The 23,998-nt window shown below is 39.0% G+C and overlaps 1 protein-coding gene across 1 annotated transcript; it reads left to right on the top strand.

Moving 5' to 3' along the window:
• Window positions 1–292: 292 nt before the first annotated feature.
• Window positions 293–22,449, top strand: EXOSC7 (exosome component 7). Its single transcript, XM_050891399.1, has 8 exons — window positions 293–349; window positions 1,434–1,535; window positions 2,224–2,318; window positions 8,752–8,917; window positions 12,922–12,992; window positions 17,626–17,749; window positions 18,714–18,869; window positions 21,844–22,449. The coding sequence occupies exons 1-8, from the start codon at window positions 293–295 to the stop codon at window positions 21,946–21,948; spliced, it is 876 nt and encodes a 291-aa protein (XP_050747356.1). The 3' UTR covers window positions 21,949–22,449.
• Window positions 22,450–23,998: the final 1,549 nt, after the last annotated feature.

Here is a 23,998-nt window from a genome sequence, read left to right as displayed (position 1 = left end):
TAATTATTGTTTGAATATATGGCATGAGTTTTTAATTGCATTTCCCATACTACTTTCCCAGCGGTACCTGGTACCGGACCAACAGCACTCTCCGAAGGAGAGCATTTGGTTTCTTCCCCGCTCCTGCCCCGTGCACCGCACCTCGCTCGGACCTTTCCCCCGGTGGGGCGCGCGCCCCCGCGCTCCCGCCCTCTCTCCCTGCTGTAGCGGCGGCCGTTGCCAGTAGCGGCGGCGGCGCGCGAGCGCCGGAAGCGGAAGAGCGGGAGCGCGGTGTCGTCCGGCGCTGAGAGGCATGGCGTCCGTGGTGCTGAGCGAGGCTGAGAAGGTCTACATCGTGCATGGCGTCCAGGTAGCAGCAGCGGCGGCAGGCGCCTTGCGGGATGTCCCGCTAGCCCGGGGCGGCGTGGTAGGCGGCAGCGTCCGCTCCGGGGAGCGGGAAGTCATTCGGGCCAGCTCGGCCCGGTCCGGCCCGGCTGTGCCTGTGGCCGGTGGTAGCGTTGCCCTGTGAGGCGTGGGGCAGGGCCCTTCCCCGCCCCTCCGGGCTTGCTCCCTGTGAGCAGGTGTGGGGCGGGAACGAGTTACAGTGTAGGCTGGGGAGGAGGGAGGGAGCTTCCCGTTACCTGGTGTCTAGGGGGAAAATCTCTGGGGTAATAATCATCCAAGCACACTGAGAACAGAGCATCAGAACAGAAAGCATGCTGAGAACAGGACGTGGGTTTTGTTTTTTTTTTTTTAATTTCTTGTCCTCCTCTTTCCCCCTCTTCCCTTGCTCTTTCTCAAGTTTTTGCCGTTGCATAAAGTTTTAGCCTGTCACTAAGCTAAGGAACAGTGAGTGGACCAAGGAGGAAGAGTGAAGGATGTGTGGGGAGAAATGCCAAAGATAAAAGGACTGTACTTTCTGCAAAGTACAGAAACTGTATTTTACTGCAGAGAAAACTACTTTTATGGGGATGAGCTGAATAGTATCTGAGGGTGCATAATATCTGTTTTTGAAATACAAACAGATGAAAGCATTTGGAAGGCTACTGGGTTATTTTTGTCTGCTGGGTCCTAATTACATATATAAAAGTACAGAACTTGAGTATCCCAAGAAAGACCTGTGTTGTGTTAGGTCAAGTGCCTTTTGAAGGCCAGACCTTTACACTTCTGCAGTCTGAAGCTTTCTTTTGGAATTGGAGGGACTTAGTGCAGGAGTTCATGTCAGTCTGCAGAGAGCTGTTGCAAGCTCTAGGTAAATGAGAGGTAGATGGAAAAGTACAGTTGGTTCTGTTGTACTCTTAAGTGAAATTTAGTGATGAAACTATGAGCTGTTGCTTCTATATCCTTTTTACTGCTGTGTTTGGCATAGGAAAAGGAAACTTTAAAATCACAGACTTTTTTTTACTTTTCATTACTGATTCCCTGAAGCACAATATATTGATTGTCATACTTAGGAGGACCTTCGTGTAGATGGTCGTGGCTGTGAAGACTACAGATGTGCAGAAGTAGAAACAGATGTTGTATCAACCACAAGTGGATCTGCAAGAGTAAAGCTGGTAGGTAAATTTCTTAGGGATTGTGTACCTTGCTGATGAAATTTCTGGTTTATGTGACTAGTCTTAAGATAAGCCGAGGCTAGTTGTGTGTGTGTATAGCACTAACTGAAACTATGGGTTAAGGAAATAATGACAGGATATATAATTCATTCAGGCTGGCTTAACCTGCTTGAGCTAGATTTACTGTGAAGTACCTGGACAGCCTTCAGTCTGAACTAATCTAACACTTAATCTTGAAAACTGAAATCGCTGTTGTGCCCAAACCCTGGAAAAAATAATTCTGTTCCTTTAGAGTGAAGCAAAACTACTTCTGGCATGTGTTGACTGTGAAGAAGATAAATGTACTGTGCAGTACAGTAGAATGTAGAACCTTATAAAGGTTCTACAGAAATGGCTGTTTCCAGAACCAAAATGATAGAAGTTGTCATGGATATTAAGAGTGTCTTTTTAACCTAGAGAAAGCTAATATGTATGGTAATAATTCGAAGACTCTTCTTAGGTGTAACATTGTCCTTCTAAAGCCTTTCCTTTTTTAAAAAAACCCTAATGTTATTTTAATTTCACTCTGATAGAATGATCAGTGCAGATAACTGAAAGGTAGAAATGTCAGCTTACCGTAGGCATTTAAATTAAACGAGTAGTTCTGTGACTATAATTCCAGTTGTGCGACGTCTTTTTCTTTTAACAGGGACACACTGATATCTTGGTAGGTGTAAAAGCTGAAATGGGGACACCGAAGTTAGAGAAACCAGATGAAGGTTACCTGGAATTCTTTGTTGACTGGTTAGTATACTAGAAGAGAAGGAAATAGATCTAATATTTGGAATAAGTGACTAATCAGATCTTACCATTCTTCTGAAGTTTATACCTTCATTCCACTAACCTCCTGTAAGGGCCTGAGTAATAGAAACAAGTTATTTTACTGTTTCAATAGTGGTGAATATTCAGCAACTTTCTGCTGGTTCTGCAGACCCAAAATAAGCAAAACAATAGGAGTTAAAGAATGAAAACAAGTTAAATAAAAAAATCCCAAATTGCATAGCATCACTGCAGATGGAAAAGAGTAATGGTTCAGTTACACATGCATTTAACATGACTTCATGACTACAATGTTAATTGTCTTTTTTACAATGATAGAGAAGATCTCTTTCAAAAATTAAGTATTCCAGAAGAAAAAAATGGACTGATACAGACTGTACTTTAACTGTACTTAAAGCTTTGCTTACTTTGTCTGTGAAAGCAGTGGAAAAATTTTGAAGTGTTTCGTACAAATCCATTTGTTGAAAAAAAAAAAAATCCTCACTGTAAACTTCATATGCAAAAGTTCGTTAGAAAATTTAGTTATCATATTTATTGGTGAATCAGTATTTCATTAACTAAAATGGTATTTGTTTTTAATCATATTCCTGGCTTTGTGCTACAAATGGACTATTGCTTAGCTTTACAGTCTTCATAGTGCTTGAATTATGAAGGAAGCTAGAAGAAAACTGAGAGCTCTTGTTTGCAGGTTGCTCTGCGATAGTGTAGTGACATCTCAGTGTTATTCCAGACTGTCTGCTGTCTGAAACTACAGTATCCATGTCTTGCAGGCTTCCTAAAACTGTTCTTTATGAAATAATGTGCTTTGGGAACCTCTCATAAAAGCCTTGGCACTGTCAAGTTAGCTCTTCTGCATGTGACCTTTCTTTTTATTTTTATTAAAAACAAAAAATGTTGCTACTCTGACATTAAACCAATATACCATTAGTAAAGCTAAGGTATGAGAGCTACTAGGTAAGGGTATATCTGATAATCTTTCTGACCTAACTGTCTATATCTGCCTTAACGTTTGTATCTCTCTCACATTATGCAGCCTTATCTAAGACTGCCTCTGTACATCACGAAGTACTAGTTAACTGTGGAAACTTAGTGGTTTGTAGAGGGAAGGACTCACCTATGAATTAATGGTTTATCTATGATTACTGTTGTCCTGGTTTCGGCTGGGACAGTTAACTTTCTTTTTAGTAGCTGGTACAGTGCTGTGTTTTGGATTTAGTGTGAGAATGATGTTGATAACACTCTGATGTTTTAGTTGTTGCTAAGTAGCGCTTATCTTCAGCCAAGGACTTTTCAGTTTCCCATGCTCTGCCAGCAAGCAGGTGTGCAAGAAGCTGGGAGGGAGCATAGTCAGGGCAGCTGACCTGAACTAGCCAAAGGGGTATTCCATACCATGGAACGTCATGCCCAGTATATAAAGAGGGGGGAGTTGGCCAGGAGGCGTGGATCGCGGCTCGGGAACTAACTGGGCATTGGTCAGTGGGCGGTGAGCAATTGCATTGTGCATCACTGGTTTTTTTCCTTTCCTTTCCCCTCTTCCTTTTTTTGTTGTATTTCTTTTCATTACTATTATTATTATATTTCATTATTACTATTGTTAGTATTATATTTTACTTTAGTTATTAAACTGTTTTTATCTCAACCCACGAGTTTTACTTTTTTTCCTTTCCTTTCCTCCTCCTCACCCCACTGGGAGGGGGAGGGGGAAACGGCTGCGTGGTGCTTAGTTGCTGACTGGGGTTAAACCAAGACAGCTGTTCAAAAAATATCAGACAGGGAGACGATCTTCTCAAATGCAATCCTGCCGTTAGAGGGGATCTGAGCTTGACTGCTTTATAAAACTCATGTATGAGATATTCTAAATAGTACCCGCTTTGTTCTGGTGGTTTCTATATGAAGAAAGTCCACTGACAGCAGGGACATTTCCTTACTAAAACAACTGGTCTGTGGGGATGTTGCAGTTCTGTGACACTTCTTTAATATGTAAATAAAACATTAGATTAACGTTGGGTTGTATTTTCTAACTGTTAATCTCTGCTTCATAAGAAGATGGGAGGGAGACATGCAGCAATATTGTGCAAGGTGGATCTTGTCAGTTCTAGAAATAGGTAATCCTTACTTTCTGTGACAACACAGACCAAAAGCCTTTAGAGAAGGGTAGTCACTCCTCACATGCTTGTGCCACCAGGGAAAGGTGACATCTAGCCTCCAGAAAGATCCAAAAGACAAAATGTGGAGGCGGGTTGTTCTTTGTAAAGGGAAATGAGATGCTGTCAGTACTCTGATGCTTTTCCAGGCTGCCACTGGGTGGTAGTAACTGAGCATAGTTTGATAACACTGCATCTCCCGGTGAAGTTCCTGTATGTTCTACTTGGCTTTTATATTGTTGAAACTAATGATTAAAAACTCGGACTGCAGTGTTTGCTATCTTAAAATGCTTATTTCCTGAAACTTTCATGGTTTCTTGTACTGCTGGAAATGATCACTTGCTGGGTCATGCATATAATTCTCTGCCTCAAAATTCCATTTCTCTTCGTTCTGCTCTGAGTCCTTAACGTAGAATCTGAGAAGCACGTTTAGTCCTGTTTTGAGACAGACTTTAATGCGAGTCTCTGGAAGAGATGATTTTGGGGGCACTGATTTGTGATACTAGAAATTAATTATCATAGAACAAGTCCATGTCCTGTGTGATGTCCTTACTGCCCATCAGCACTGGAGAAGACGGTCATCCTGGCCATTGATGTTGAAAGACTGCTGTGTCTGCTTTTCTCATGTTTGAGTTTCAGGGCTGTTCTAATACTGACTTGTTAGGGGTTTTTTTGTTTTTTTGACTGAAGCAAAGATTTATCATTTTCAAAGTGCAAGAAATAACAAAAAAAACCCCACATCTGAATTCCTTGAATGCATTAGATTTTGTTTGTGGAATTAGGGAAGCAAGGAATGTATTTGTCCAAGTCTGGCCATCTGTTCCTCCACTTTGAAGGCCTGGCATACTTTTGTTCCAGCTGGGAGAGTGGGCCTATTTGTGATGCCTGCATGGGAGCCTGGATCAGATAGGATCCTAAATATTATAGATGGAAAGCAGTTCTCCAAATCGTAAGAGATGACAGTATTGCAGAACAGCCACATCAGCATGCTCTTAGGTGATCCTCAGATATTGTTCCATTGTGTTTTGCGGGGAAAATGTTAACTTAAAACAAATTTCAGTGCAGTCACTGAAGGTCACTTGAATGGTGGCTGCAGGAAAGAAACCTTTCCTCCCCCTCTCTCCCCTGCCATAAACCTGTTATCATGGCAACTGTTCTTTGCAGAGGCAAGAGGAAAACTAATGAGTTTTGAAAGAATGAAATGTCTTTACGTTTTTTTAGGGTACTTCTTCCATTAAAGATGTATTGTCTGTATTGGATGGGATTGAGCTCAGTTTTCAGAGAGAAACACCGTCTGATGCTTGAGTAAAACTGTTTCAAACTCTATAAGCAGATGTTCTTTTGGATAGGAAGTGTGGTGACGGTGCCTGACCAGGCAAAGACCTGAATCAGTAAATCCATGTTGGTAGAGTTACCAGTTTGACTAGACTAAATCGAAACCCTTGTTAGCCCAATTCTTTGTAGGGTCATGAGCTTCAATATCATCATAATCATATTAACACAGTCAGCATCCGGACCTGTATTCAGGTCTATTTCTGGGGCTGCCTTGGCAGTCCAGATGTGTCATAAACGTGATGTCTTCTGGCTGCTTTCTGGAAGAGTACAATATTAGTGAGGTGGGTCACTTACTGCTGATTCTATAACAGTGAATCTGCCTTCTTGTTTTAAATTATTGTGTTGCTTTTGGTGTAAGAATAGAAATCTGGTATTGATTGCTTGAAGTAAATACGGCTTTAAGTGAAGAATATCCTCTGTGTAATGAAGCCCTTGTATACCAGAAAAACAGCTGTACGCCTTAACTGTTTTATCTCTGTTATAATTACTTACATTGTAGATTATAGTATATTAATGGCCTGAGCGATAGATGGGAAGTACTTAACTACTGTGAGAGAAAGGTTTTGACTGGTAACAGCAAGGATTTTGAAATTCAGTAGAGATCTGTGGTAGAAGCATCATTATGCTTTAGGAGGAGTCTTGATTGTTATGCAATTCGACACTGAAATGATTTTGAAAGTCTTTAAAATTACATTATGTTTGGGAGTAGGAATTTTGTGCTCCACTTGGCCACTACTAAGTTCTTTCTGTGCTCCATAAAACAAGTTTTTTGGCATTTTCTCTTACTGGTGTGCTAGACAACCCCTTTTCAAATTTTACCCAGTGTAAATTACTGCAATAGTCTGTAAGCATTAGGTGGCAGTGTTTACCATATAGTTATTATAATAGTACCTTGCTAACTTTACTTCTTTATTTCACTTTGATTGCAAGGAACTGAAGTGTTAAAATAATAATGGAATTAGGATGCAGTGAAACTTGCAATGATATTCCAATTGAGTCTTATGTTCTTCCTACTCACTATCAAAGAAAGTGTCCATTTATAACTAAAAAATACAACATTTGATAAAACTTAGTGTTTAGAAATAATAATGAGGTATAGATTGAGGTTTGTATAATTCTTTTCAACTTATCATAGGAATCACAATGCTTGCGTAACTATACTTTAAACAGAATGATCTAGTTAACTTGCATAAAAGCTGCTTCCATGGATAAATGCTTGTTTAATACAACCTGAAGACCTGACTCAGCATATTTCCAGAATTAAGTTATACTTAGATGTGGTCCTATCTTATAAAATTGGTGTCTAATATTAACACAACTGTGAATAATATTGTGTGTCACACTTGCAGTGCTTATTCGTGTGGCAAATGTAGTCTGGAAGCATAGGTCAGTGCTTGATTGGCAGTAATTTTTTTTTTTTTTTTTAAAGCATGTATAGTGCTGTCTGTTTACAGTAGCAGCAAATAACTTCTATAAAATCCAGTAGGTCTTCCTGGCATTCTAAGTGTTCATCAGTTCTGCAAAAGAACAAGTTGGGAGAATTACTGTGAGGTAATTCTTATAGGTAAGAATAATAACAAGTAATTATATGTAAGCTTATAGACTCTGCAGTCTTGTTGATACAGCTCACTTGATGGTTTAAGTCATACCTAGATAATGTGGATCTTTAGTTGTTGTTTTTTTAAAGGTGAAGAGATTATATACCAAGACTTTGTTTTCTGCTCTACGTTTGTATTCCTGCGGTGTGCCTGTTGGAAGAGCTAAGATTTTGTATCATCATATAAACACAAAACACACATGAGAAATTGGCACTGGGATGTGCCCAGTCAGGAGAATACAAGGCTTTGCTATTATAGATTTTGAACATATCGAAACTACTTCTGTGGAAGCACCTCCTTTCTTATGTTCTGTAATGAGAAATTAATTTGGGGGAGGTCTGACTAGTTTATTTAAAAACAAGATCCGCAATATGTGCCACGGGTCCACTGCTTGAGAATGCTATTGCCCTCTCTATAAACCAGAGGTTGGGTTCAGAATATTTGTTTGTTATTTTGCTGTATATGCATCTCTGGACATTTCTGCTCTATTTCATTGTGACTTGGAGGGGGGGGGGGGGGGGGGGGGGTTGGGTTTTTTTGTGGGTTTGTTTTGGTTTGTTTTGTTTTGTTTTTGTAGGCTTGTTTTCTTTTATTGTTAGAATTTTGTTCTTAGCTGTGTGCAAGGCCCCAGCACCCAAGGACTTTCTTTCCTGACTGCTCATAAATAAAGTTTGTTATGTTGGAATCAGGGAAGTGAAGACCACACGCTTTTGTCAGATCCTTTCTGGAAAAAATGTTCTTTAGCTGCTGCGCTCCATAAGCTGCAGTTGCTGAAAATAATGAGCTGCTGTCTGTAAGTGGCTTGATAGCAGAGAGTATACTCGCTAAGGAAATTACCAATTAAGGTCAGGCAGTCATGTTACTTTAAAAAAAAATGCATATTCTACTTGTCATATCATCACATCTGTCTCAGCCACTCTCATCTTATTAATTTAACATTCAACTCTAACAGGCTGTCTTGTTAGCTATTCTGAACTTAGTACAGATTTCTCTCACTTTTTTATTTTTGAAAGGGTTGAGGTGATAGAATATGAGAGTGCTTAAGAAATAATCCCTGAGAGAATTCACCAACTTTAATATTGTAACTTGGGAACTGAAGATAGTAGTGGAATTTAATTAGTATCAGAGTTTGTAGCAAAATGCGGGTATATTATCTGCATCAAGACATTTTCTTATGCAAAACAAATAATTTCTTTACAGATAGCATGCTTATTCTTGTACAAATAAATCCTTAGATATTTCTAATGCTTTATATTTCAGAAATGTTCTTTGGGTATTGGCTGCTTCAGAAGTGAAAGTGTTTTTTCTTTCTTTATCTAGTTCTGCAAATGCTACTCCTGAATTTGAAGGCCGGGGAGGAGAAGAACTTGGCACAGAGATAGCAAATACACTCTACAGAGTATTTAGCAGCGAGAGCAGTGTAGACTTGAAATCACTTTGTATTAATCCCAGAGAGCACTGCTGGGTTCTCTATGTTGATGTATTGGTAAGTAAGGAAATGAAACTAAGATTCAAGGAGGTTTTTCAAGGCACTGACTGACTTAGCATAACCATGTGTATTTTCATATAAAAAAAGCTTCTCATAATGTGATATAATGCTTCACAGCATGGATGGCCATTTTCTTGTGAATCTACGTATAATAGTTAATCACTACTTCCAGCTTGCTCTTTTTCTACTCTTCTTGATGCCGCTACTCTACTGCAGCGCTAATAAAACACTGAATACTCCAAATCTGTCTCAGATAAAAATCAGTGATCAAGGAAATTGCCACTAAAGAAGGCTAAACTTTTTTTCCAAGCTAGATATAACAGCAAATGTATCATTCTAATGAATGTAAGTTAGCACGGGTGTATGTTAGCCCTAACATTACTGTCCATCCTGTCTACCTCTTTGCGCTATTATCAGTACTAATTCAGTACGGTAACGTTCGGCCTAGGCATTTTTTGATGAAAGTTGTATGCATATATTGAATGTAGAAGAGAAACTGAATATTTGTTCTCATTAAAAAACGGAAATTGAATTTTATGCATATAAATCTTGTGCATGCAGCAGCTCAATTTCCAAACTATGCTGTATTTAAAGCACACTGTCATGGGAATTTAATAGAAGTCTGCAAGTCAGACTCTCCTGAGCATTATTTCCAATTCTTATTGGTCCAGAGTTGAGTTTCTATTTGTCAAATTTGTAACTGAAAATATGTTGAGGGATCTTACTCACAGGAATCCATTAATGTCTATGAAATTATTTGCAAAATGTTAAGCTGTATTGCCAAAAAAATTAAATACAGGGTTTTGTTAAACAAAACAGGAACGTTTAGACTGAGACCTAAATAAACGTGAAAATTAGTCCATTAGATGTTTAAAAAGCAGTAGCATTAGCCTAATTGTAGTAGATATGGTATATACTGTGACTTAGTCTGCATACAGAATTATCAAATATGTACCACTGCTGAGTGCTTTAACAGTCCTAGCCACCAGCTTATTGGAGCTTGGCATAGTTTAATAGAGAATGAAGTGTTAGTTCTGAGAAATCACACTGGGGCCTTTAGTTACTAGGTAATTACAAGCAGAGGTACAGAATATTAAATGCTGTGCTTATTTAAGCAATACACTACTTAAGATTGCATAAACACTGCATAAACAAAGACTTTCATAAAGCTGGCTGCTGCAGAAGTAGTTCTGTATAGCTCTTGTATGAGGTATAACTGGTCATTATTTGATTCTTCCTGGACAAATTTGTTGATTGTCCACAGCTACAGAGAAAAACAGCCTTGGTATTTTTATGCTACTAGTTGTATCAGAATTACGAACATCAAGACCTATGTTATGTGATGAATTTTACATTTAGCTTTGTTTTACAGTGCCAATAAAGAATCTGTTGTAGGTTCATAATTAGGACTCTAAACTTGTTGAGTCTTTTTAATGTCATATTCTGCAGGGATTTTGTTTGTGAGCCATTGAAGAGCTGCTGGTATGGTTCGAACAAGATACTGTTAACATTTGTCTCTTATTCTGTTCCCCCCCCCCCGCCTTTTTGTTTCCACCTCAGGCCTCTGTATTTTCACATTTTTGAGTTATTTTTACTATTTCCTTTTCTAAATAGAAGACATGTATATCACATGTGATAGTTTATACTTGATGTAGGTGCTTGATACCTACAGATTTTCCTGAAGCTGCTCTTGCTGAATCATTCCTATAGAAGTCTATTTTAATAGTACATAGTGGAAGTATGACACTTGTGCTAATATAAGGTACAAGTCATATTATTCATTATTTGAGGGAGGCAGATTCTAAATATAATAACAATGCTTATTGAGAGTCCATTATTTGGATGATGTTTTCCTTCAGAATTCCTGGAAATTGTTCACATTGGTGTTTGTGTTGCATAGTTAAGTTGGAGGGAAACTAAGCCTTAAATCTGTCATAAGCCTGAAAGAGCTCATGAATGTGGAAAGCTCCTCTCGAAAGAGTAGCTCATGAATGTGGAGATACACAGTACTGCAAAACTATAAGCCTGTTTTCACCCTCTGTCTTTCCCTCAATTTCTTTCCCCTTCTAAGTCATTGATGTCAGAAATAAGCTTTTAGGCATTTTTTTAGGGTGTTTTTGATACATGCGTAGCCTTCTCCACATAATTTGCCCCAGCAGCCTGTCATGCTGAGCAAGGAGAATCAAAGTGTGCAATGTCTTTCCATTCCCTACCCAATCACAGTACATTGTGTGTTGAGGGGGTGCATTAGGTTCTGTTGAAATTTTAGCAATTCACTACTGAGCATCCCTCAGAGGATTTTGTCATCTTTTCTATCCCCCCCCCCCCCATTTGGAGAAAAAATGTTAGAAATCTCTCCTTTTGGAGGAGAAACTTCTTTGAATAAGGCAGGGTCTACAATGTTTTCTCTTTTTTCCCACACCCAACAACTTTTTCATTTGCATATCAGTAAATTAAAAGCAGTCCTTTCTAAAGACTCCTTTGCTTCCCACAACTCAGTTGTGCAGACTTTCTTAGTCCTTAAAAAAAAATAAAAATGAGGGCAATCTCAGTACAAGGTACTTCAGCTGAGAAGGGAGTGTTCATTTCTTTTTGGAGGAATTGTACCATGCTTGATACAGGCTGTGCTCCTAGCCTGTAGGTGCCACTGTAATACAGATAAGGCTTTAGAATAGCAGCCTGAACATAAGCCTAGCAACAGTACAGGCACATCCCATTATTGTGTTTTAATAACAAAGATATTGTAGGGCTTATTGTGTTATCCAGTAAAATCCAATAATGACTGAAAGTGGCAAGTTAACCTCTCTGTATCCAGCAGCTGTTTGCAAAGAAATAATCTGATCACCTTGGTATTTAGCTTTCTATCCTAACTTTTTGTCGTTCTTTTTACACAACTCAGTCTGTCTTCATAAAAATAAACTGTCTTTCCAGAATATCTGATTTATGATTTGCTCCCAGTGCGGGAGTTTATCTCATTTTTAAATAGATTTTGAAGAACAATCAATGCAATCAGTGTTGCAAAACTTGTTTTGCTCCCATCATACAGCATAGATTGATGTAATGGAGAAGCATCCATATGTTCTCGCTGAAGTAGTTTCAAATGCTTGCTGGGGGTGTGTGTATGTGTTCATAGAATAGCACTGGCAGCTGAGAGCGGAGCTTGTCAGAGAACTAACACTAGACTATGGCGAAATACATCTCTGAGTTGTCTGTCAGCCTATAGAAGGTATTAGTGGTTATGGGAGCCCTGCCTTTTTATCTAGTATGCAGTGCTGTTCTCTTTGACTGTTCTTCTCCTGATCTTCATGGGAAAAAGCTAAGATAGACCCCCTCCACACACTTTAATACAAATGATAGTGTTATCAACAAGTAGACTTTAACATTGGGATTTCCTTAGATCTTTTTCAGCTATAAGACAAACCTGCTGATGACTCCTTTTCCATAAAGAATAGAGAATAAATCACGATGTGCCTTTATAACTATACCTTCTATAACTAGCTTTTCATACCATGATCTGGGTGACAATTTTCATTGCTGCTTTGAAAACAATTCTACCAATTGGGTTTGTCCAGCTGATATTTAAAAAAGACTCCGCTTTGAAACAAAGTATAGAAAATGGATTGGCTTGATTTAACATTAAAGAACGAATGTGGTGAGTTTATAAAAAGTATTCTGGTCGTAGTCTAGTTCAGAGCCTTAGCACAAGAAGACTAAGAGCAGCGGTGGTTTCATTTCAGCTTCTATTATTAAATTTTATCATTAATTTTATTATGAACTGCGTTAACTCTTCTATTTTGCATGTATAATACAGTTAGCTGAAATCTTAATTTCCTATCTGTTGTTTCTTTTCATAGATAGGCTTTAAAGACAACTTTGTTTTTTAAAAACCTGTTCTGGTTCTTAATTTTGTACCTTTTCAAGTAGGTTTAAGTAAAATAAAGACTTGGTTTAAAGGCACTAGCCTGATTTTCTTTTAAAGAGTTTCTTCTTTTCTTCTCCAGTTATTGGAATGTGGTGGGAACCTCTTTGATGCAATCTCTATCGCAGTGAAGGCAGCTCTCTTTAACACAAGGTAAAGGACAAATCTCATTTCATGTGAGTGGAAGTGGCATGGGAAGTGGAAGAGAAGTACTCTCTGGTAGCTAAGTATTTTTAATGCTTAATTATTTAAATAAGAAATACCCAAGGCAACTTGCATTCAGATACAAGGCAGTCCATTTGCATGCAAGTAACATGAACTAATGACTTTAATTCAGTTTCTAATAATCAAGTGTCATATTGCATTATATGCACAATCAGGCTTACAATATAACTTTTGTTCTGTAGCCAGATCCAGAAAAAATTGACTTGACCATATGGTTTTGTTGCAAGTAGTTGGAGGCCTTTGTGTTGATGCCTTGTGTGTTTAAAATAAGAAGCATTTACTGATATGTGATGCTCCTGAATAAGAAGCCCTCTGTGAATGTTACTACTGATTTGTAACTAGCCCTGATTTCCCACTTCTGATGTTCTTTCTCATTAACTGTTAGTCTAGAGGGTTTTTTTAAAGCTAAGAGGAAAAAATGGTGGTGAGAGATTGCAGGGAGGGGGAAATGATGTGTCTTTAAAAGAACTTCGCTGCATGCATTTTAATTCAAAGAATGGAAGAACAAAATCTAGTAGAATGAATGATGCAAGTGCTCTGTGTGTGTTTTAATGATAACATTCACTAATATTTTTTCTAATGTTTTTATCTTCTTCATCTATAGGTGAAAGGGAATACGAAGTTTTGTAGCACCCTTGAGAAAGAAACTAGTGAATGGCTTTGCTAAAAAATTTATGTAGCAAAAGTAGCTGGAAGAGGTGCAAAAGTTAGACTCTTACAGGCATAAATGTTTTAAAAGTGGATCTCAAATTGTTCTTTAGCTGTAAATTAGAGATCTGCTAATGTCACTGGTAATAGTTCTGGCTTATTCATCAGGGAATCAGTGCACAGTAGTAGCGCTGGAAAAGTGCGTGCAAGAAGAAGAGGAAAATACGCTTTTGAAGACAGGCAGTATATCAGGTTATAAACACTTTAAAAGGGGATAAGGGGAGACTCTATCTCAGACTACAACTTGTATATATTGCTGAGAAATTTCCCATGTTAATCAAGTTCTCAACAGTAACTTTTAACAGTAGATTGTTCTTACAGCATTAAGAAATACTGTCACAAACGTAATGGCTCATAGAAGAGTTGACAGTACACTAAGGGGAAGAAATGCCTATGTCTCTGTGTGTGTGAGCTGCCAGGATGCAAAAGTCATACAGTTAAAACAGTTGCTCCCATGTGAGTTGTTTTGCAGATCCAAGGCACATACTTTACAAGATAACTAGGTCTTTTTTTCTTATTTCAACCAGAATCCTAGTTCTGAATAAAGAGAGAAGATCATATAAAAAGTAATTAAATAAATAAAAGAAAATCTGTTGCTTTGGGGATGTGGGCAACATGGAGGGTGTAATTGTTTTAATGATTCTGCTTTATTTTTATTCTTCTGACAACTGTATCCTTTATATAATCTTTAATCTGTGGGCAAGCATCCACAGTCTTATGGAAGTCAGATATTAAATGAAAATGTGGTACAGTATGACATAATGCAGAGCCTGTTGATTTTTTCACCTGTGAAAACCCTGTCTATTGATTTGAGCAGGGAATGCTAGTACGTCTAATCTCATACTAGTTCAGAAAGTCAGGAGGTGAAATTCAAAGTGAAAACCTGTTGTCCTCATTCGCTATTCCTCTCCCTTTCCCTTGGTACCTACTAAGTTTTCTTTGGATTGACACAAGGTTGTTTAGAGTAGCTGCCCGCTCTCCATAAAAGATGTCAGTTTGAAGATCACTTCAGATTAAGTGTTCTGAACTTCGCTTGACATGCGTGTCCCTCTTTGAGTCTTACTTGCCTTTCATAATCTGTTTACAACCAGGTTTTTATTATAAGTGTTTTCAGATCTTTGTCAGCCTTGACTGCAGCCTTGGAACCAAGAGCAGGGAGCTCAAGCTGCTGTTTTTTCTTTGAAGCTACAAATTTTTAGATATTCAGACAGCCATTTGAAAACCTCAGCTTCATCCTTAAAATCTTGCTCTAACCATTTTTATAATAGCTATGGGCACATTTTTCTTTAGGGCTAAGTAAATCCAAAATGGTAACTTAAGGAATTTTGCACAAGAATTAGGGGATTTAAATCCTTTGTACGTCTGACCTGACTCATTGTATCCCCTTCAGGCATGGAACAATGACAATATGACTGTTTTAGGGGAAACATTTACTGCTCAGTTTTGTATTGTTGATTGTGTTCTAAAAACTATATCAGGATCGTGTGCAAAAGATAGCAGATATCAAACTTTCTTCTTAACTGCGTCTCCAAGGTGCTTAAGGCTCAATTTATCCATGATGGAAGTAGATACTGCAAAATATGCGAGTAGCTACTGTGTCAGGACTTAGCATTAAACTTGATCCTGTGGAATGTGCCTACTTGCAACCGAGGCAACAGAAACTAGGCAAGTTACAAAAGCTACAGAGTTTATAACACAATAGCCTTGCAGGTGTCGTGGTTTTTTGCTGGGCAGCATGGTAGAGGCAGAACTGATGCCTGCTTGCAAGGGTAGTACTGGCTTTGCAGTTGTGAAATCTGAGTCTGCAGCACACAGAAAAGAGAGCACATTGTTCGTTATGTGACTTAAGTCCTGCTGTACAGATTTCTGTCCTGATTAGTTGCAGGAATAAAAATAGGAGAATAAAAGTTGCAAAGTAAACATGTACAGCTAGTTCTTAAGATAAATCTTCACAAGCTGGGAGAGGAAATCTCCAGTTTTTTGGAAATGCTTTGTGCTACACTCTCTTTGCCTAGTTTTTGTGTGTATATACCCCCTTTTTATGCAACTATGATGCTTGTGTCTGATCAACTGTCTTTTTGCCTGTGCAGTAGTTCTAATTTGTACCTCTCTCATCTGTTCTTGCCCAAAACAGCTCCTTGCAGGCATTTTCCAGGTATTAATTCTGGCAACTTTTTCTTGCAGACCAAACATTGCTCTGGTTTTATAGCTGTTTTAGGATGGAGTTAAAAATTGCTTAATCTCACAGATTTTCTTGAAATCTTCCTTCTTTTTTAAACACTGCTCTGGCATATACACTTCTTGTCTAGGCTGTTGTCCAGTGTTGTCCATTGTCCCGTGTAGCTTGAGGGTTACCCACCTTGTGACTTTATTCCATCAGTTTTTAATGGAATGTTTTTAACTTGAAAATAGGCTTTGGTGCATTTCCAATGAGTTGCAAAGCATTTTGAGTTTCATTTCAGGAAGAAGTACACATCGCAGTTGTTCTGCTTACTGAAAGTTTTAGTTTTAGCTTGGCTCAGGCCAGTGTTCTTGTAGGGAATTTGTTCTCACTGAAGCAGAGTTAGCTGTTGTGAAGTACTTGCCTCTAGGACTCTTAGCCACAAATAACTAAAATACTCCTCCAGGGAACAACAAAAATCACTTTGCGTTGGTGGGGGAAATGTTCACTAAATCAGTCCCTATCTCCTCCTCTTTTAAAAGAGATTTGGTACAGAATGCATAAAAGAATGTAACCTCCAGAGTCTAGTTATAAAACACAACGCTACTGTAAAAGTACTAATATAAAAACAGATTGTGGTTACATTCCACATGGTTACTGGAGTTAGCTTTCTAGGGACGTCTTGAAATATTTTATGTTTTCAAGTGCAAATGTGTAAAAGTGAGAGTAGTATGGTTGAGCTGTGTGTAGGTTTTACTGGCCAGTAAAGCAAAATCTCTCAGTACTCCATCCTAGTGGGCACCTGGATAAATGAGGGTATATAAGATGATGACGTTCTTGGTGGCTTGAGATACCATCTTCTACTAAATTCTTTTAAATTACTTTATTCATTATGCTAAGAAAACTGCATTAAATCATCCTGTAAAACTCCCATTAAATGCCTATCACAAATACAATATATGTACCACTGATAAGGAGCCTGTCTAGCTCATTTGTGAGAAGGCTCATCACTCACAACTGCGAAGAAAGCATCTTGGATTTCTGCCTGGGTTTTTATCCCTGGTTGTTGCTTTTGTATATCTGTCCTTAGAACAGTAGAGTCTTCTGGCTTCTTGAAGGATGAGAATATCTTGCCAATCTTCCCATCTTGCTAAAGAGAAAGGATTTTACTAATGTCATCTTTTCCTTTTACCCCAAGTGTCCTAGTTAGTGTCATTCTTTCCTGAACACCTTTACTACTTGTATTTGCTACTGATGTCACAGCTTTGCCAAGCAATGCAATTGCTGTAATTGTGACAACTCTACTGTTTGCAAGGTTGAGAATCACGGTATGAAAGGATTCAGTCGTGGTAATTTCTCTCCTGTACATCCAGGCAGATGTACAAAGAATTGTTCAGAATTGATTTGTGCAAATTCCAAAAGAATCTCTCCCCATATATTAGTGTAAAAACCAGTTCAAATTCTAACGGTTTGAATGATGTAAATATGATGATCTTATCCTAAATCTTTCCATTTACAATGTTTTCTTCCTAGTCTCGGTGAGTGAGTTGTTAATACTTTGATAACATTCTGGATTTTTTTCTAAACATTTAGCGTCATTTAGAGGAAAGGGCACTTCCTGAAGTTGAGACTGTATGACAACTGTATTCGTTATCTGTTCTGGCAATGATTTTGCACATTTTGTTTCCACAGAATACCCAAAGTGCGTGTTCTGGAGGATGAAGAAGGCTCTAAAGAGATTGAGCTGTCTGATGACCCCTATGATTGTATTCGACTTAATGTGGATGATGTGCCCTGCATCGTCACACTGAGCAAAGTAAGCCTGACAAATTTCTGACCTTCTACCTAGAGACTTCAGTTTCTATTAACTTCACCTGCTATTTATTTTTTCCCTAGAGATAAAACTTGTGTTACAGAAATGGTCAGTGTCACTATGTATATATTTGTTCATCTTTGGCCTCCTAATTAAGAAGAACTTTTACTGAATAAGGGTTTTTTTCCACTTCTGACTTGCAGGTTTCTACTTGACGCATTCTTAAAATGTATCTCCTTACATGCATAAGAGTTGTTTGTTATTTTTCATCTACTCCTTGCTCAACATCCAGAGCAGCAGATACTTCAGTATGTTAAAACAAATGGTCATTGTTGTGAGGCGCAGAGGTTGTGTGATCTGCCTGGAGTTACACAATGAGTATTTGTTGCTGGGGACAGAACTCTCTTTTCATGGGTGCAATACTGTCCTTTCCTTTCAAACAGGTTTTTGTCTTCCTTTTCCACATATAGCACAGAGCTAACACAGTTGATTTGCTGGATGCTGCATTTTCCATTGCAAGAGTTAGTGATTTGCATAGTTACCTGAAAGTATGTCTGACATTTCTTTTAAGAAAGTTGCATAAATAGTAGAAAGGCCATCACTGAAGGGGGGCTCACCTGAGTCTCAGGATGTGTAATTTTCACCTAGGGGGTAGGAAAGTCCATGCTTGGAGTTGCAGGGGAAAGGGGAATATGGAGTTTCATATAGATGAAAGGATGGTCAGAGAGGAAAACAGTATGATAGTGACATGCTTATCTCACCTCTGTTCTGTATGTACACACAATTTGGGGTCAGAGCCTGTTTAAATACTGTGCTGTCAAGTCAGTCTCTGACCACTACCAAAGGCCACATGATATTAGGATGGGAGGCTGTAAATAACTAACAGAGCTACCACTCACAGTTTAACTTCTTAATAAAGAGCTTAGACAACTGCAAACTAATATGTCATTTTGTCACTAACTTACAGATTGGATATAGGAATGTGGTGGATGCTACCCTTCAGGAAGAAGCCTGTTCTTTGGCCAGCCTGCTTATTTCTGTGACCAGTAAAGGCGCCCTCACGTCTATGAAGAAAATGGGGAAAGGTAGCCTGGATCCTGAGAGTATTTTTGAAATGATGGAGGTAAGGAGCAGTTACTGTCTTGGGTGATACTGGATGAACTGGAACTTGGGTATATGAAAAGCTGCAGTAAGGACTTTAAGAGCAGAGATCTTGGTGCTTTTATTAGGTGCACAAGGGACTTGCTGAAGGTCATAGACAGTTCCTTTGAAACAGAATCTAATATGAAGGGATGTTATCTAAAACTTTTAGATGGCTGAAATGTATGGTACTCACATTTGTTTCAGTCAAGTACTTCACAGCTGTAGAACTGTAAAGCTTAAGTTTTTAAACTTTGAGACTATTTTTAAAGAACATGTTCCCTCTCTCATTGTTTCCCTTAAAGACTGAAAGAGCAAAACTTCTAACATGCTGAAGTCCCTATAGAAGTAGAGATGGTACTTTGAATTGCTAGTGCGTGGTGTTCTCTTCTAGCACAACTCATTTGTTTTGTGATAAGCTTACTGTTCTCATTTTACTGTTGTTTTTCTTTGCTCCTTTATTGGGTTCTGATCTGCCCCTACTCCATGAAAATACTAGTATCTGGACGGTGTTCACATCCACATAAGAATTCCTTTTTAAACCTTGCTTCAGGCTCTTCTTAAATCTGTTCTCCAGTATAAATTCTCATGCCTGGGTTTGGCCTTGAACATGAGATAGAAATGGGTTTTGAACTTGGAGTCAGAATGAAAATTAAGTACTTCAAACTGCTCTGTTTCCTAGAGATCCAGAACTAATTTCAGTATCGCTGTAGTGAGGAATGCAGAAATTGGAGCCAAGTTTGAAAACAGTTGGTCTCAAGTGGAGATTACATGCTGAGTATATATTGCACTCCACTGTTTCATGATGTCAATCCAGAGTGCTAATCTTGGTGGTACCAGTGGGCTTTTTATTTACGTTCAGAGATGTCACTTATCCCCTTTATCTGGGTAGAGAGATGTTATCTCTAATCTGGCATCCTAAAGAAACCAAACTTCGATGGACATCTGATGTGTCTTCCTTGACGGATTTTGAGTCCAATTCTAACTAAATGTCATAGAATACTTGAGGTTTGGGGTCTAGGGCTGTTACAAAGAGATGGGTACTTAAGTCAGATACAGGTTCATGGTAGAAGCTGGCCTCCATGCAAATTATCTGCACAAAGCTTTGATTGGAGCCTCTGTTTTGAAGTATGGAAGGTAACCATGGGAAATCTTCAAACCATCCTACTCCATTTAAGAGTTTTAGTGAACTTGTCCCTACTTGTTGGTGCAAGGAGTTAAAAGCTTAAGCTAATCACCCAGTGAGTTGTGCTGTCTCTCACTTGCTTTGGAAGAAGTCTTCCCTCCTGAGTGGTGAGCAGTTTGAAGGCGTGAGGGATAAAGCTGATCAGAAGAAACCAAGATGTTTTCTGGGAGGTCAGAGATTATCTGTTTGGCCCTGCCTCAGACTCAGCTGCCTGATTAGGATACCAAGAAAAACAAAAAGGCCTGGGAATGTCCAGTGGAGGAGCTGCCTAACCCTTGCTTGACACCTCCATTCCCTAATGATTTGGCTGCAGGTCAGAGAGTGTTCAGCTTTCCCTGCCTGGTAGAGAACAGATGTTCCTAGGACACATCTCTTTGGAAGGCAGCTTCATGGGAAAGTTTTGGGAAGCTGCCAGCATTAGGCTTTTTTTACTGAGTTTATGATCCGATCCATAAGAGAGGCAAGCAGGAATAAGATGGCAACAGTGTTAAGTCAATACCAAAGCTCTGCATAGTTCCCATTCCCTTTGACCTGGTGTGAGTGATGTTGTCCTACATTTGAGGAGAAGAATGCGCAAAGTATATCACCCCTCAGGACTCCAGACTGCTGCTGCGATCTTTGTCCCAGTGCAGAGCTGTAACAATTCTTGTGTGTGCCCCACTTTATTTAGCATGATTCATAGTGTCTAGGATTGACAACTACCCTACCGCATCAAAGCTCTTCCCAGTTTCCTTTGGTACTATAGGCCATATTCTGTCACCTGGTTCTTCGATTAGAAATATACCTTATTTTAAGGTTTGTGCATCCACGGTGTCAGCAATTGTCATCAGCAGGTGAAAGAGAGCTTTGTGGTCAGCTGTATGGCAGGCATAGGCTTCATTGCATAGATCAGGAGCTAATAAACTCAGTTTAATATAATCTGTCTTTGGCTCTTTAGGGACAGGTGGGCTCTCTTTATCTCTGTATCGAGTCAGTATTTCAGGTCATTTAGAGAAACGCTGGGAAAGCTCTAATAGGTACCACTGCCTTAAGATCTTTATTTCAGCATTGCCCAATGTTTCCCTGTCCTGCAGCTTCCACAGTACAACTGTGCATGTGGGAAGAGTAGAGGCTGGTATCGGAGCTAATCCTAGTGGTTTTCCACAGCTGGCATTTATTTCTGTAAAGAAGACCTTCTGTTAACTCCTTTAAGGTCCTTGGACAGTACAGAATTGCACATCATAATGAAGGATCTGCCCACAGACTGATTTGATGATGCAGCCAGTGTGCATTTTGGGCTTCTCTGGCCACATCACACGGTGTTGAGCTGGTCTAAATTCACTCTGCTGATTCTGAGCACATTCAGAAGAGTTTACTGAACTTTGTATTATTAGGCTGCTTTGCTGGTCAGGTATCTCTTGGCCTCTGGCAGCTAGCATACTGCTTCATATTGTGTGTGCTGGCTGATTTGAATGTGTGCTTGTGCCTGATGTGAATTTAATTTCTATTCCTGGGTGATCCAGTGGTGCACAGATCTGGTATTAATGATCACGGAATGCTTCTCTGATGAATGGGAGCACTGCCTTTATGTGTACATTTTTCCAAAACTTAAATTAAAATGAAACTTCCACCACCATTATTTTTCTTAATTAAAAGCATACTTTTATTATGCTAGCTGGTGTATATCAATCATGAAAGGGAAAATATTTGTCAAAAGGAAGTGGTGTGTGAGAGTTGTCTTCCTGCTAATAAGCATATGTCTCAGATTTGTTTTGCTTTCTTTGCATTGCAGACGGGAAAAAGAGTAGGCAAGTCATTGCACGTAGCCCTTCAGAAGATTTTGGATGAAGAAGAGAGTTTGGGGACCTCACGGCAGAAAGTTGGATTTCTAGGATGAGTTTTTATTAAATGTTCAAAACTGTTTTTAATTGATTGTGCAATGTTGTCAGTTTGTATATAGAAAAAGGATATTTTTTGTTCCAGTACCTTTATCCTTCTGGCCAAGAGGCTTTTAAAATGTTACTAAACATAAAGAAAGCTACAGTTAAATGCGAATAAGCAAATTTGAGATGCCTTCCGTAAGGGTAACTGTCCGCACCTAGGAAGCGCACCAGCAGCAATTGATGCAATTGCCTGGGAAGTCTTGAGTCTGTTTTCAAGAGTGACTGGTGTAGGTTCCACTTAATTCTGTTTGCATGTGTTCCACTTCTGCAGACCAGCTGCTGTGTTCTAGAGCATATATAGGGTTGTCCTCGGTACAGCACAAGCAAGGTTTTGGGCCTCTTGAAATTTTTTTTTGTTCACCAGCCAGATGAGAACAGCACTTGGTGGAAGTCTTCCTTCAAATTATCTTACTTTTCTTTGAATAAAATGTGGTTAGATTTTACTATAAATACAACATGGTCCCAAGTTTCCAATTCATATTTTAAACCAAGATTTCTTTGCTCACTAGAGCTCTGCCTATCCCTTTTGCCAACAGGTACAATGGTAACCTAGCCAAAACCTCTCACAGTGGCTAAGGAGAAGGGGCATGGCTAAGGTAGAAGGGAAAATAAGTTAATATTTAAGAGTTTGATAATTCAGCTGGAAAAGCATAGTGGCTGTCAGTAATGATACTTTACAGGGAAAGACAGAAGATGGCAGATAAGGTATGCAATCAAGTTGTATCACCAGGTCTTCAAAGCAGTGGATTCCCTCCCTATGTCAGTTGGCTGACCCAGCAAAGAGTAAGAGCTGTTTATTTGGCAGGATAGGAAGCAACAACAGATGGAAGAAGTCAAAGGAAAAAGTTGATTTTCAAGAAGTTGATATTTCAGCTGCAAGTGTTAGAAGGATCGTTTTGAACAAACGTTATGGCAAAAGTTACTACAATAATCCAGGAATCATTTAGCTCTTACTCAAGCAGCGTTTTCTGAATTTCCTGTTTTAATTTCCTGATATCAGATTAAGAACATTCTCTTGACTGGAACATGTCTGGTGGGGAGAAGGGAAAGGTTTTTGCTGAAGGACAGCTGTAGATACAGGACAAAACATATTACGGCTCAAACTAATAGTCATGATCACATTAAAATATAAGGTGTACTTAAGGTCCCCAGATCTCTTCAGCCCTTTTCCTAGAGCTCACTCACATAATTATTCAAGGTGACTGCAATACTACTGTGTATTTCAGATATGCATAGCCACTACTATAACAAGCAGGCAGGTTAAAAAAAAAAAAAAACAGAAAAAATAAATTGTCCTGCAAAATTTGCCCAAGGTGTCTATTTTGAAGAGGTGGGATTTTTTCAGTACCTTAAGTAATGGGTTAGTGTCCTGGTTTCAGCTGGGGTAGAGTTAATTTTCTTCTTACTGGCTGGTACAGTGCTGTGTTTTGGATTTAGTGTGAGAATACTGTTGATAACACACTGATGTTTTAGTTGTTGCTAAGTAGCGCGTATCCTAAGTCAAGGATTTTTTCAGTTTCCCATACTTTGCCAGCAAGCAGGTGTACCAGAAGCTGGGAGGGAGCCTAGCTAGGACAGCTGACCCGAACAGGCCAAAGGCGTATTCCATACCATAGAATGTCACGCTCTGTATATAAATGGGGGGAGGGGGTTGGGAGTTGGCCAGGAGGGGTGGATTGCTGCTCAGGCATTGGTCAGTGGGTGGTGAGCAATTGCATTGTGCATCACTGTTGGGTTTTTTGGGTTTTTTTTTCCCCCCTCTTCTTTTTTTTTTTTTTTTTTCCATTCCTTTTCATTACTATTATTATTATTATAATATTTCATTATTATTATTATTATTGTTAGTATTATATTTTACTTTAATTATTAAACCGTTCTTATCTCAACCCACGAGTTTTACCTTCTTTCCTGATTCTCCTCCCCATCCCACTGGGAGCGGGGCGGGAGAGTGAGGGAGCGGCTGCATGGTGCTTAGCTGCTGTCTGGGGTTAAACCATGACAGTT

The sequence above is a fragment of the Gymnogyps californianus genome, chromosome 2 (assembly GCF_018139145.2).
Source record: "Gymnogyps californianus isolate 813 chromosome 2, ASM1813914v2, whole genome shotgun sequence".
Taxonomy (NCBI): domain Eukaryota; kingdom Metazoa; phylum Chordata; class Aves; order Accipitriformes; family Cathartidae; genus Gymnogyps; species Gymnogyps californianus.
Note: the sequence above shows the minus strand (reverse complement) of the source record. Positions and strands in the feature narration are given on the sequence as shown.

What these genes read in the sequence shown, in the direction of transcription:
- EXOSC7 (XM_050891399.1), top strand. Translation starts at nt 293, where the DNA reads ATGGCGTCCGTGGTGCTGAGCGAGGCTGAGAAGGTCTACATCGTGCAT. An exon ending in CTGGAATTCTTTGTTGACTG is followed by an intron (nt 2,319 to 8,751) that starts GTTAGTATACTA and finishes TTCTTTATCTAG; the next exon opens with TTCTGCAAATGCTACTCCTG. An exon ending in GCATCGTCACACTGAGCAAA is followed by an intron (nt 17,750 to 18,713) that starts GTAAGCCTGACA and finishes ACTAACTTACAG; the next exon opens with ATTGGATATAGGAATGTGGT.